Source organism: Emys orbicularis, chromosome 8 (assembly GCF_028017835.1).
Source record: "Emys orbicularis isolate rEmyOrb1 chromosome 8, rEmyOrb1.hap1, whole genome shotgun sequence".
NCBI classification, from domain to species: Eukaryota; Metazoa; Chordata; order Testudines; family Emydidae; genus Emys; species Emys orbicularis.
Genome location: NC_088690.1, coordinates 61,276,547 through 61,291,073, shown reverse-complemented (window position 1 = coordinate 61,291,073; position 14,527 = coordinate 61,276,547). Strand labels below are relative to the sequence as shown.

Genomic DNA, 14,527 nt, shown 5'->3' with positions numbered 1-14,527 from the left:
TGTAGACCCGTTTATAAGCCGACCCCCGCTCTTTGATGCGTCACTTTTTTACCAAAAATATTTGGCTTATGAACGAGTATATACAGTAAGCTTCCATTTTAAGGAAGAGTTTCTACCCCATATACTTAAAGATAATGGTCCCAATGTGAAAAGTGTGAAGTAGTGCAGCATCAACTTACTGATCCTGAAACTCCCAGCTTTCCCAAGCATCAGAAGCATGAAATTAACAAAGACTCATCAGTTTCACTGCTAATATTCAGAACCCTGTGAGCAGCCCAAACTATCAAGAATCATGGCAATTTCATGTAGCTACTGCTTGCAGAAGCAATGAGACACAGCAGAGAAGAGAGATACTGGAGTTATTCACTGATTTAAAAAATCCCAGAAGATGAGAACTTGCGGAGGGATAGAGTATCAGACACCTCTTTTTGCCTTCTTCTCCCCCAAACTTTAAGACACCTAACTGCATGATTATGAAAGATTAGAGTCCCAAACAGGATCCAGGGGTAACAACCTGGTACAAACACCAGCAGCTATTGGAAGGGCTCCTCTCCAATCCATTGTCCCTGAAACTCTCCAGTGTAATATCTCCCAACATCTTTCACATATATCTCTGGGCTATTATGTTTAGTTCTCCAGGTAGCAGACATGTACCAGCTCAATACCTGAGCTGGTAACCTCTGGTTTAAAGAGCTACTAAAACAAATGTTTCCAGAAAGGAAAAAAAAAATAATTATTCATTTAATATGCAAGATGAGAGCTTGAGGGCATCATAACTTATTCCAGCTGAATGAATATAGGAATGTATGCAGAGTGAAACTCACTTTAAACTGAATCGCTGACATGTACAACTTGGACACACAAACGGTTATGAACAATTTTATCTGTAATCCAGGGCACATAATATCCCAGACAGAAAAATTCCCATCAACAATACACTAAGGAAATGACATTTCAGTCTAACCACAGAGTGCAGGCAGGTGGGTAGAACCAATGAGTCTGTTAAATTTAAAAATCTGACCATGGGAACATGCAAATTTAACCTTTCATATTAAACAGGAAATCAAAGGTCATTCACTTTTTTAATGTGAAACTCTTTTGGACATTGTATGTGCCAAACACCACAAATTAAATACATGACCTTAAAAGCACAGGTGTACGTTTAACACTAAATGTTTTACACCCAGCAACTCAGATTGTCTGCAGACTTACCTGTACAGTACTGAAAAGCTGAACGTTTTTCAAAGCATTCTGGAAAAGGAAGATCTTTAAGCCAGCTGTGAATTCACAACACAGCATTCTCTTCACTAATTTATTGGCATGAAAATAAATACCACCGAGAAAACAGATGGGCCATGTGAATGTTATTTTTATATGATCCAAGAACTAGTGGACTTGTGTGCATGGCATAGCAGAGGACTAAAGCCATATGAGGGATCTGCAGCACAAATTCTGAGCAGCTGCGAGCTTTGTACCTGTTTGAAGGCGAGGGGGCTTCGAATTGAGGCACCGTACTATCCTCACTGACTGGGGAATACAAGCCACTCATTTCCTGAAACAGAGAGCCAAGTTACAACAAAACGAAAGAGACATGCATGCAATGGGCATCTTTCAAATACACTGTTTTGGTGTATAATTTAATATTTTGAAGTACGTAACCATAGGCATCTAATTTTGCTTAATTCATACAAAGGAATCTTCCCTCTTTCCACAGTAACTGATTCCTATTTCCTGCTGCTGTTCCAGTTGGTCTTCTAAGGGCCTGTGGCCAGTGCATCTTGCTCAAGGATCAGGGCGGCTTGCATCTTACATATTAGAGATCAATGGTACTATCTGAGAGATATCCTGCCGCCACCAGCTCAGCAGCAGGAATCTGGCCATTTCCCAAAAATGCATCTTACATGGCGGCTCACTTGTTCTGCAATCACGCTACTAAGACAGATACAAACCTATTCCTAAAACAGCCTTTGCAGATGGAAAGGAATGTGGAATTTGGGTCAAGGCAAGAATACATGGGGAACTGAACAGAACCAGAAAAGATTAAGTTACACACTAGGCTTCAGCAGCATCACCTGCCACTGATGGGGTAGATGCACAATCTAGTAATCTGGTTAGATTCCCAGTTGCTATTGAAAGATCAGGTAGAAGCTATGGCCTGGTCACCTCCCCCCAACACACCTTTTAAAATCTACATATAACCAAGATGTGGCACCTGTTTCTTTCAGAGGTGGACAGATCTTGCAACTATCATGCATGATTGTCACCTCCAGATCACTGCAATATACGCTACATGGGGCTACATCTTAAAATCTGTCTAGAAAGTGAAGCTGGTGCAGAATGCTGCAGCTCATTAGTTACAGGGTACATGATCTGAGCGCACAGAACCAGCGCTTTTGGACCTACACAGGCGACCATTTCTTTACTGGATAGAATGTAAGGTGTTTGTTTTGATGTATAAAGCCCTACATGGCCTGACATCCCTTTATCTGAAAGACCATCTCTCCCCATGTTATACAGCCACAGCTGTACAGCCAATCAGTGGAAGCCCCACTCATAACAGAGGGTACCGTCCAGACTACCCACCGTATCGGCGGGTAGTGATCGATTTATTGGGGATCGATATATCGCGTCTCGTTAAGATGTGATATATCGATCCCCGAACGCGCTCCCCGTCGACTCCGGAACTCCACCAGAGCGAGTGGCGGTAGCGGAGTTGACGGGGGAGCCGCGGCCGTCGATCCCGAGCCGTGAGGACCCAAGGTAAATCGATCTAAGATACTTCGACTTCAGCTACGCTATTCACGTAGCTGAAGTTGAGTATCTTAGATCAATCCCCCCCCAGTGTAGACCAGCCCAGAGAGGAGTAAGTGGCAGGATGTTCTCCAAGAGGGTGTCTCTACTTTGGAACTTGCTCTCCCCTTCATCTGAAACTGACCTTCTTTATCAGCCTCAGGAATACACTGCAACGCACATTTGTTTTTCCTAAGTGGAGAAAGACTGGGTGGACTCTTGGATTAGACTGAATTTTTTTTCATAGACTGAAATATGTTTCTATCTGCTGGGTTAATTTGAGTTAGTTATTGGGTGAAGGAAAGTTCCTGGAATTGTTTGCTCCATTATAAAATACAAATAAAACAAAGTGCCTAGAGTAAATGATACTCTTTTGCAGAACATGTATACAGTGAAAGTAAATAAAGAAATCTAGATACAGGGGCCTGTGGATACTGGTTGGAGGGCCATTGCTGAAGAGGGATGACAGGTGCAGGAGCTCAGTTGGTGCCTGAGTAGCATTTTGGGCAGTGCCACTTCATGAAACTGAGGATTAGCTCCACAGCCTCTTAAAGCACCAATTCTCCACTCCCAGAGTGGAGCATTGGACAGGACAGAGCAGTAGTAGTCCAGGGAGTGGTCTAGAGAATGAGTCGGGATAGAAGGAACAAGGTGGCAGGTTTAGAAATACTTGGGAAACAAACCCTTAGCAGACTACAGAGTATCCAAGAACACCACAGAGAAATGAGAAAATGCGGTGGTTCGCCTTCTATATAGCAGTGTTTTCTACTTCTGCTTTTCCCAATGCACCCCACTGGAGGACTGCTCCCCTCCCCACCCCACACACACACACATTGATCTAACTTGGGATGTTTGTTATAGTAAAAGAACCACAATTGACCATGTAGTATTTTTATCATCAATGCAATGACTTCCAATGCCAAGTTATTATGCTGAAGTTCTTTTTTTTTTTTTTTTTTAATATATAAAAAGAAACTTGGAAAAAATAACTTGAGTAGTTGGTTTGAATGGATCCCTTTCACCAAGCTGCAGCCTGTATGCATTCAGTAAATGAATAAATTAAAGAAAGAGCATCATCTGTTCATTTTCCCATTATTGAAGCAATGGCCATAAATTTCATGCAGCATCATACAGAGAAGCAAACAGTTTGATGGAAATAAAACACTGCCAGAGTAGCAAAGAAAGTCTAGGCTCCTCACCTCCACTCGTTTAATATCCTCTTCCAGAACGCTTAGCTCTTTCTGGATCTGCTCCAGTTGCTGTAGATGAAAGAATAAAGGAAATCTAAACCAATTTGTACTGGCACCACCACAGACATCAAGTAATGGACTTAATTTATGATGCTTTAACTAAATTAGCAAACACATCATTTCAGATAGACACTATGCACAAAAGTGTACACATTACCTAGATGAGCAAGCAAACAGACTACATTAAATTAAACTTATGGTTGTGAAATAAAAACAGTACAAGCAAGATTATGTTCTTCAAAAGTAGTCACAAAAGGCTCCAGATTATTAAAATGTACTTTTCTAAACACCTTCCTTACAAGGATCTAGCAATTCTTTACAAATAATTGTGGCTTGAAACCTCCTGAGAGCCACAGGGATCACATGACCTTAAATAAAATGCAGACCTCTAACGAAAAAGCAACTCTTCAAAATCCTTTATCAAAAGAATAATTAGTACTTACTTTTCATAAAAACATGCCAAGGATAACCATATACAGTTGAAATTACATTCTGCCTATCCGAAAAGTTTGCCATTACATTGCCAGAGCACCAATGTTAAGTCTCCATGACACTTTTAAGGGAGTGGCTTTGGACGTACATCTCATTGAAAGATGGAGACTTAATACTCTACCGCCCCCTAAAACCGTGCAGGTCTTCAGTAGCTATTCAGAGGAAAGAGCACCATCTGCTCAATCACTAACAACTTCACATAATCACAGGATGCATAGGAGCTAAGTAGTTTGAAAATTTGGTAGTTTGAAGCTGGCTTCGCTAATAGGCTCTACTATAACTATACGTATTGGTAACAGACAAAAGAAAAGCTTCACTGTAGATCTGGTTCCCCAAGACACATAGGACTAGCAGAGGATTTTACAGCAGGCAGCCTGGCAGTGCCAGCACTATTTCAGTGTCAGCTTAATTCACTAAGTTAAATGTCACTGATGACCAGCTTTGGGGTTGTGTTTTAAAAATTGTTACTAACTGGGCAGTTCCACTAAAGAGTGCCAAGATTTCTGGAAATGAAGTACAATGCATCTTTTTAAACATAGATATGTAGAAGCCTCTCAGGTCATCCAAACTCAAAGGCATCTGTATGGTTCATCATAAACTCCAATGCTGATCAGCAAACTACTCCCAGAAACACAGCAGCTTGAGTACTTGAGTTTGGTTCTTAAAGCAATAAAATACTTTGCAGAGAACAGGCTTCTCTAAAGTATCTGCCACTGAACATAGAGTCTAGTATGTTGACTCTGCTATAGGTAACTCACTAGCACAATCACATTAAGAATTAACTATTTAACATTTTATTGTCTTTGAAGAGAAAAGTCTTTTTAGAGAGGGAAAAGAAAAACAGGTATTGATTTTTAGAAGATTTCTCTTTCCCCGAAGTTAGGTGACACTGTGTTAATGCACTGATCTCACCCCTCTAAAGTTCTGGGCTCATTTATTTTGGTCACAAGTGCAGTTAGTTCAGGGATTTCAAACTAGACTGCAGATGATTTACAAAACCAGCACATGCAGCATTGTATAAGTGGCAGCATCAGCTTGAGAAAGCCATAACTAGAATATTAATGGGCACTGTTGGTCTGGTTAGAGGTAATATTAGCAAAGCTGTCTGTAGGGGAAGCTTACACAGCATGTGTCCTAGTTATGTTCAGCTCTAGCTGTCAGTGTCATTAATCCCTCACTTTCATAAACTCCATAAAAAAAAAAATCACATTAAAACATTTCAAAAATGTAGCATGGAGATAAATATCAGGAAATTTGCTCTAAAATTATTACTACTCTACAACATATTGGCTTGCAGCCAGAGATTAGAAAATGGCAAAGAAACAAGTGGCAGGTGTTGCAGTCATCTGGAAAAAAAAGTGGGCTCCGTTATATGTACCTAACAACAGAGACTTGTTAGTTTCCAACTGCTATTAACTGTTGCATAAACCTTGAAATGGGAGATCTGGGACTTCCTTTACTATCTATCTGTAGAAGGACAAATCTTTTAAAGAAAGCATAGGCTTATCAGACAGTTGTTTTTACATTCACTACTAAGGGCTTGTCTGCACTGGCACTTTACAGCGCTGCAACTTTCTCGCTCGGAGTGTGAAAAAACACACCCCTGAGCGCTGCAGTTTCAGTGCTGTAAAGTGCCAGTGTAGACAGGTCACTAGCACTGGGAGCTATTCGCCTCCTGGAGGTGGTATTTTTAGCGCTTTAACATTGCTAGTGAAGTCGTGCTCTAAGTAAGGATTGGTCTCATCCTACTCCCTGGAGAGTTCATATTGCTAAAAACAAACCATACTATTTAACACAAGTGACAGTCTTTGGAATAGCAGTAGGCATTTCAGGCGAGGACAGCCATACTGGGAGAGCTTTGTAAGAGCCCAGAGACTGTAAGAAGAGGGGTGTGGTGAGTCAAGACTGAGGTGTACTAAAGTCGGGTGGTGCTGCTATAATGTTTAAGCGGCAGATAGTATTAGTCTCATTTTTGTGAGTACTAAGTCTATGCACAAACATTTTAAAAGAAACAAGTTACAGCAAACTTATTCAGCCAACTAAACTAAGTAGCTTAACATTCAAACAGATCAATTTAGATGTCATCTTGTGCCATGACATGTCTAAAGAACGGTTTTCAACATGAATATTTTATATGGTTTAGCTTTAGTCTAACAAAAACCGTTAAGTCAGTTTGTTTTCATTTTGATTACACTCTTCAATGGATAATTGAATTATGCTTTTCATCCATTGTAGGATGTTTTAGGGCCAGGTAGTTCTTATCTGATCATTTCTTTTCTCTGAATAGATAGCCTCACTATTCATAGTATTCCCTTCCACCCCCCCTTTTCTTGTGCAGACTTAAAGCAAGTCAGACTTGTCAATCACTGGGACAGTAATTGGCTCTACCAATCTTGGAATAGAGCCAGTAAAAATAGTTTCAGAGCTGTACTATACTACATTTCTGTTACAATGTGTGTACACCCTAATAATCCTACACCCTGCTGAAAGCATCTTCTATAGAGCTAAAAAGGACCAATGTGATCAGGACTAATTAGAGGGGACATTTTCAATCCAGTGGGCCTCAAAAAAAAAGTTAACCTAGCTATACAGAGACCATACTACAGACACTCCCCAGGTTACGCAAACCCGACTTATGCAAATCCGCATGTACAGAAAATGTTCTGTAAATTCCATAAGCTAGAAAGTTATTTTTGTGTGTGTTTGTTTTTGGCGTAATGGTCGGGTAGAGCATCCGTACCTACAACCAGGTCCATTATTCTTAGTCTAGGACTAATTAGCAGTGAAACCCCCAAGTCAAAAAAAAAGATTGTATGGACTTTGTGTAGTGCACACCAGCTTAAAGGAGTCTCTACATCCAATTTATAACATCTGATGAATGCATGAACTTAATACCAAGTAGCTGTCTTGCAAATGTGTAAAACACAAACATTTTCAGACCATGAAGTCTGATAATCTGTTGTACTGTTTTGTTTGGAAAGGATGTGGATTTTATAAGCTTCTTTGATACAGAATTTCACCCACCTGGCAATGGAGAACTTTGATATTTTGGCTTCCTTCTATTACAGAATAATAGAGGGTGAAAGACATGTGATTTCCTAAAACATTTAATCCTTTTGAAGTTAAGTTCTTTGCCTCTCCACAATGTGCCGTAATGTTTCCTTTCAGTGAACAGGGTAAGGATAACAGAATGGAAGACAACTTTATCTTTAAAGCAAGTCCCTAATTTGAGTAAAATGTGCACTAATGAGATGCCACTGAGAGCTTCAGTCACCATAAAGAGAAATAATATAGCAACAGGGTGAAGTGCTTCAAATGGAAGCTTTATAATAAACATCCAAAGTTGAGTTTTTAGGGGGCCACTGAGAAACTCATTGAGGATTAATAAGGATGCCACCCTTATAAATCACTTGCTCTGTGGATGGTTAATTCACTTTTGTTTGTCCATGTCTTCCTTTTGCAGAAACAGAAAAGTGTACATTTGTGCAGGGAATTTTCCTAGGTCTGAAAGTGAATATCATGTGTTTAGTTCTAGGGCATGGGGAAGATACAGGGCATGGAGCAGAGCTAAATTGCATAACATTCTGACAAAAGTCATGATCTGCTGACGAGCTGAAATTAGAATTGGTTCTAGGGCCTCTGGCAAAACTGAATTTTCAGTTTAGCTGTGTGACGTTGCACCCCATAATGCTTTATAGAAATATGCTCATGAGTGTAAATGACATAACTGGAATATGTTTTATGCTAGATATGCCATGTAACATATCTTTGCAAAGGTTATGATCTACTGAATATATTCATCTTATTTGTATGCATGTATCATTTTTATATCTGAAGTTATGAGCGTTGGCTCTATGCTTGTATTTAAAGTGTTTGCTGTAGGAAGCACATAGAGCAGATTTGGTCAACATAGTGTGAAGGGATTATTCAAGTAATTGGGAGTACTTAACTAGCAATGAACTTTGGGAGACACCAATCCACATCTGAGCTTTCCTGGGAACGTTCAAACTAACATGTAAACAATGGCATCGGCCTGCAAAAAGCTGAATCATTCATACACATGTGACTTGCCCAGGTGGCTACAGACTCCATCTTGTGATTTTGCACAGGAGAACAAAGGGATTTCCGCCCACAAGAGAAAGAATATAAAAGGCCCTGGAAACACCCTCCATTTTGTCTTCAGCGGGCCAAAGAGATGCTTGAAAGAAACCGGAACAAAGGACAGTAACTACTGGGGTGTGATTGCTGGACCCAGACTAGGAATGAGTCTAGTCGGTGAAAGAAGCTTATTGGAACATCTCTGAGGGTGAGATTTACCTGCATTTAGTTTCCTACTGTATTAGGATTAGATTTGCACCGTTTTGTTTTATTTTGCTTGGTAATTTACTTTGTTCTGTCTGTTATTACTTGGAACCACTTAAATTAGGGTGACCAGATGTCCCAATTTTATAGGGACAGTCCTGATTTTTGGGTCTTTTTCTTATATAGGCTCTTATTACCCCCCACCCCCGTCCCGATTTTTCACATTTGCTGTTTGGTAACCCTAACTTAAATCCTACTTTCTATACTTAATAAAATCACCTTTTGCTTATTAATTAACCCAGAGCAAGTAATTAATACCTGGGGGAGCAAACAGCTGTGCATCTCTCTCTATCAGTGTTATAGAGGGTGAACAATTTATGAGTTTACCCCGTATAAGCTTTATACAGAGTAAAACTGATTTATTTGGGGTTTGGACCCCATTGGGAACTGGATGTCTGGGTGCTAGAGACAGGAGCACTTCTTAAGCTGTTTTCAGTTAAGTCTGCAGCTTGTGGGGGACGTGGTTCAAACCTGGATCTATGTTTGTAGCAGGCTAGCGTGTCTGGCTTAACAAGACAGGGTGCTGAAGTCCCAAGCTACCAGGGAAAACAGACTCAGAGGTCATCTCAGCACATCAGGTGGCAGTCCCAAGGGTGTCTCTGTGACCCAACCTGTCACAAGCTGGACCTAAGGCAGCCCACATTTCTAGCAACCTCTAGGAAAGAACGAATCCAGAATGACAAAAATCAAGAACTGTGCTGGATTAAATCCCTTGAATAGAAGTGCAAGTCTCTCTGATATCAGATCAAGGGCTGCTGCTTCATTACCAAAAAAAAATGTATCTCCGTGATTTAAGTGTTAATCTGGCTGCAAAATTCCATGGCCAACTGTGCCTGAGGACAAGGACAGCCATAGCCACTGACATAGCCACACAGACATATGAGACCCTCAAGAAATATCTTGCAAGTTCTTGAGCTTTCCCAACAGTCAAAGTCTCAAATAAAGGCAGCAGGATAATGTACCTTCCTCCTAAATTGATCCTTTCAGAGGGTGCTGACATAACTAAAGAACAAAGGTGAAATCATATGTGGTAAGAAGAGACAACTTTCTTGTTCTTCCATGGAAGAGACACTGGGTAGTGAAAGATCAAACCACTGAAGGAAAGCAAAATCCCAGAGGAGAAGATAATTCTAGAGGGGTAGAACTGCATGTTGGGTAGTCACAGCAGAAAAGGAGACACAGAAGGATGCCTGCTGGGATTCAGGCCCTTCCCTTTGTGGTTCCAGAGAATATCCAATTCTTGTTGGATATGAGAAAAGGAGTGGATCTGAAACAAAGGCATCTGCAGGAAAAGCAGGTCCCCCAAAGAGCCATTGGACCCGAGTGTGGATGGGGGTCCAGACTACTCCAAAGAGCCCTCAAGACAGCTTTCTGTATAGCTTATTTGGGGAAAGCCAGTTCCACAACCCCTTCCACACAAAGGATCTGAGTACCTTGGATCCTAAGAGATCCCATTATCCTTAGACTCTTAGGATACTTCAAAGGAGGACCTATTACCTTGAACCCACAGGATCCAAGGCGGCCACCTACTCTAGCATATAATTGGAAGCAATTTTTAACTGAATCTCTACTAGATTTAGAGGACCAATGCCCATCACGGGATGCATGTTCATCCTCATGCTTCCTACTGTTCTTGGATCCCCACAGTGTAGGCACTGTGTCCTTAGCCCTGGTCTATACTAAGAGTTTAGGTCAAATTTAGTAGCATTAGATCGATTTAACCCTGCACCCGTCCAACATGACGAAGCCATTTTTGTCAACTTAAAGGGGTCTTAAAATCTATTTCTGTACTCCTCCCCGACGAGGGGATTAGCGCTGAAATCGACATCATCAAATTTGGGGGTAATGTGGACGCAATTCGACGGTATTGGCCTCCGGGAGCTATCCCAAAGTGCTCCATTGTGACCGCTCTGGACAGCACTCTCAACTCAGATGCACTGGCCAGGTAGACAGGAAAAGCCCCGCAAACTTTTGAATTTTATTTCCTGTTTGGCCAGCGTGGCAAGCTGATCAGCACAGGTGACCATGCAGAGCTCATCGCAGAGGTGACCATGGAGTCCCAGAATCGCAAAAGAGCTCCAGCATGGACCGAACGGGAGGTATTGGATCTGATCGCTGTATGGGGAGATGAATCCGTGCTATCAGAACTCCGTTCCAAAAGACGAAATGCTAAAATATTTGGAAAAAATCTCCAAGGGCATGAAGGACAGAGGCTATAACAGGGACCCGCGGCAGTGCTGCGTGAAACTTAAGGAGCTGAGGCAAGCCTACCAAAAAAACAGAGGCAAACGGCCGCTCCAGGTCAGACCCCCAGACATGCCACTTCTATGATAAGCTGCATGCAATTCTAGGGGGTGCCCCTACAACTACCCCATCCCTGTACGTGGACTCCTGCAAGGGAGTCTCACGCAACAGGGATGAGGATTTTGGGGACGAGGAAGATGAGGAGGTGGTTGAAGATAGCGCACAGCAGGCAAGCGGAGAAACCAGCCAGGAACTGTTTATCACCCTGGAGACATTACCCTCGCAACCCGGGCTCCCAGACCTTGAAGGCGGGGAAGGCACCTCTGGTGAGTGTACCTTTGTAAATATAATACATGGTTTAAAAGCAAGCGTCTTTAATGATTAATTTGCCCTGAAGACTTGGGATGCATTCGCGGCCAGTAAAGCTACTGGAATGCAGTCAAGCAACATCCGTTCTTTATCTCTCTGTGTTATCCTCAGGAGAGTGATATCATTCATGGTCACCTGGTTGAAATAGGGGAATTTTATTAAGGGGACATTCAGAGGTGGCCGTTCCTGCTGGGCTGTGTGCCTGTGGCTAAAAAGAAATCATCCCCGCTGTTAGCCACGTGGTGGGGGGAGGGGTGAAGCGATCATCCCAGAGAATTGGGTGTGTGGGGGGGGGTTACTTGGGTTTGTGCTTCACGTTAACCCAAAAACCACAGCCCCTCCTTTTAAATGGCCAACCCATTTTAAATGGTCAACCCAACTCTCCCTTTTTTTCCTCCCGCAGCTGCAAATGTTTCAACGCTCCCCCTATCATCTCCATCCCAGAGGCTAGCGCAGATAAGGCAGCGAAAAAAGCGCACTCGCGATGAAATGTTCTCTAAGCTCATGCAGTCCTCCCGCACTGAAAGAGTCTAGCAGAATGCGTGGAGGCAGACAATGTCAGAGTCCAGGAAAGCACAAAATGAACGCGAGGACAGGAGGGATGCGCAAGAGGATAGATGGCTAGAGCAAGAGGAGCGGTGGTAGCAGTGTGATGAGAGGAGGCAGGATGCAATGCTGAGGCTACTGGAGGATCAAACGGATATGCTCCGGCGTATGGTTGAGGTGCAGGAAAGGCAGCAGGAGCACAGATTGCCGCTGCAGCCCCTGTGTAACCAACTTCCCTCCTCCCCAAGTTCCATAGCCTCCTCACCCAGACGCACAAGAACGCGGGGCGGGGGGCTCCGGGCACCCAACCACTCCACCCCAGAGGGCTGCCCAAGCAACAGAAAGCTGGCATTCAATAAGTTTTGAAGTGCAGTGTGGCATTGTCCTGCCCTCCTTCAATACCCCACCCAGTGCTTCCCTCCTCCTCCACCCCTCCCAGGCTACCCTGGCAGTTATCCCCCTATTTCTGGGACTAATTAATAAAGAATGCATGAATTTGAAACAACAATGACTTTACTGCTTCTGCAAGCAGTGATCGAAGAGGGGAGGGCGGTTGGCTTACAGGAAAGTAGAGTGAACCAAGGGGGCAGGTTTTCATCAAGGAGAAACAAACAGAACTTTCACACCGTAGCCTGGCCAGTCATGAAACTGGTTTTCAAAGCTTCTCTGATGCGCAGCACGCCTTGCTGTGCTCTTCTAACCGCCCTGGTGTCTGGCTGCGTGTAATCAGCGGCCAGGTGATTTGCCTCAACCTGCCATCCCGCCATAAACGTCTCCCCCTTACTCTCTCAGATATTGTGAAGCGCACAGCAAGCAGTAATAACTATGGGAATATTGGTTTCGCTGATGTGTAACCGAGTCAGTAAATTGCGCCAGCGCGCTTTTAAATGTCCAAATGCACATTCTACCACCATTCTGCACTTGCTCAGCCTAGAGTTGAACAGCTCCTGACTACTGTCCAGGGTGCCTGTGTATGGCTTCATGAGCCATGGCATTAAGGGGTAGGCTGGATCCCCAAGGATAACTATAGGCATTTCAACATCCCCAACGGTTATGTTCTGGTCTGGAAAGTAAGTCCCTTGTTGCAGCCGTTCAGACAGACCAGAGTTTCTGAAGATGCGAGTGTCATGTACTTTTCCTGGCCATCCCACGTTGATGTTGGTGAAACGTCCCTTGTCATCCACCAGTGCTTGCAGCACCATTGAAAAAATACCCCTTTCGGTTTATGTACTGGCTGCCTCGGTGCTCCAGTTCCAAGATAGGGATATGTGTTCCATCTATCGCCCCACCACAGTTAGGGAATCCCATTGCAGCAAAGCCATCCACTAGGACCTGCACATTTCCCAGAGTCACTACCCTTGATAGTAGCAGCTCAGTGATTGCGTTGGCTACTTGGATCACAGCAGCCCCCACAGTAATTTGCCCACTCCAAATTGATTCCCAGCTGACCGGTAGCTGTCTGGCATTGCAAGCTTCCAGAGGGCTATCGCCACTCGCTTCTCAACTGTGAGGGCTGCTCTCATCTTGGTATTCTTGCGCTTCAGGGCAAGGGAAAGCAAGTCACAAAGTTCCATGAAAGTGCCCTTACACATGCGAAACAGCCACTGGGAATCATCCCAGACCTGCAACACTATGCGGTCCCACCACTCTGTGCTTGTTTCCCGGGCCCAAAATCGGCATTCCACAGCTATAACCTGTCCCATTAACAGCATGATCTCCAAAGTGCTGAGGCCCGCAGTTTGAGAGAATTCTGTGTCCATGTCCATGTACTCATCACTCTCGTCGCAGCCTCCTCCGCGCCTGGTTTTTCAGGTTCTGGTTCAGCATAAACTGCACGATAATGCGCACGGTGTTTACAATGTTCATGACTGCTGTCTTGAGCTGAGTGGGCTCCGTGCTTGCCGTGGTATAGCGTTTGCTGCCAGAGCAGGAGAGCAGAGTGGCAGCGGAAGCGGTCGTTCGATGACGATGGTTTGCAGCCCTATTGTACCATCTGCTGCCAGCAACACCCAGGACACAACAGCAGCGGCTGAGCTGAGCGGGCTGCACGCTTGCCGTGGCATAGCGTCTGTGCAGAAAAAAGGCACGAAACGATTGTCTGCCGTTGCTCTCACAGAGGGAGGGACGACTGACAACATGTACCCAAAACCACCCGCGACAATGTTTTTGCCCCATCAGGCAATGGGAGCTCAACCCAGAATTCCAATGGGTGGCAGAGACTGTGGGAATTGTGGGATAGCTACCCACAGTGCAACGCTCCGAAAGTCGACGCTAGCCTCGGTACTGTGGACGCACTCCGCCGACTTACAAAGCACAAATTTCAGATCTTTTCCTCTTTGTGATAAGTCTCTGGAGATCATTGGTCAAAAGAACCTGAGCAAGACAGACAGACTGTTGATGTCTTCAATGTCCTGCTGTGGAACCTTTTGCCACATCCATTGTGGAAGAGCTTAGTTTGCAAAGAATTTTTGAGT

At 43.6% G+C, this 14,527-nt stretch overlaps 1 protein-coding gene across 2 annotated transcripts in view; it reads right to left on the bottom strand.

Annotated features, from left to right (window-relative positions):
* The window catches only part of COP1 (COP1 E3 ubiquitin ligase), a 196,561-nt gene that overhangs the window by 160,286 nt on the left and 21,748 nt on the right, over positions 1 to 14,527 (bottom strand). For both annotated transcript variants that reach the window (XM_065409149.1, XM_065409150.1), the window contains exons 6-7: positions 3,990 to 4,049; positions 1,476 to 1,552 (exon numbers count right to left, since the gene is read on the bottom strand). In XM_065409149.1, the coding sequence (XP_065265221.1) occupies positions 1,476 to 1,552; positions 3,990 to 4,049 (137 nt within the window). The remainder of the gene's footprint in view (positions 1 to 1,475; positions 1,553 to 3,989; positions 4,050 to 14,527) is intronic.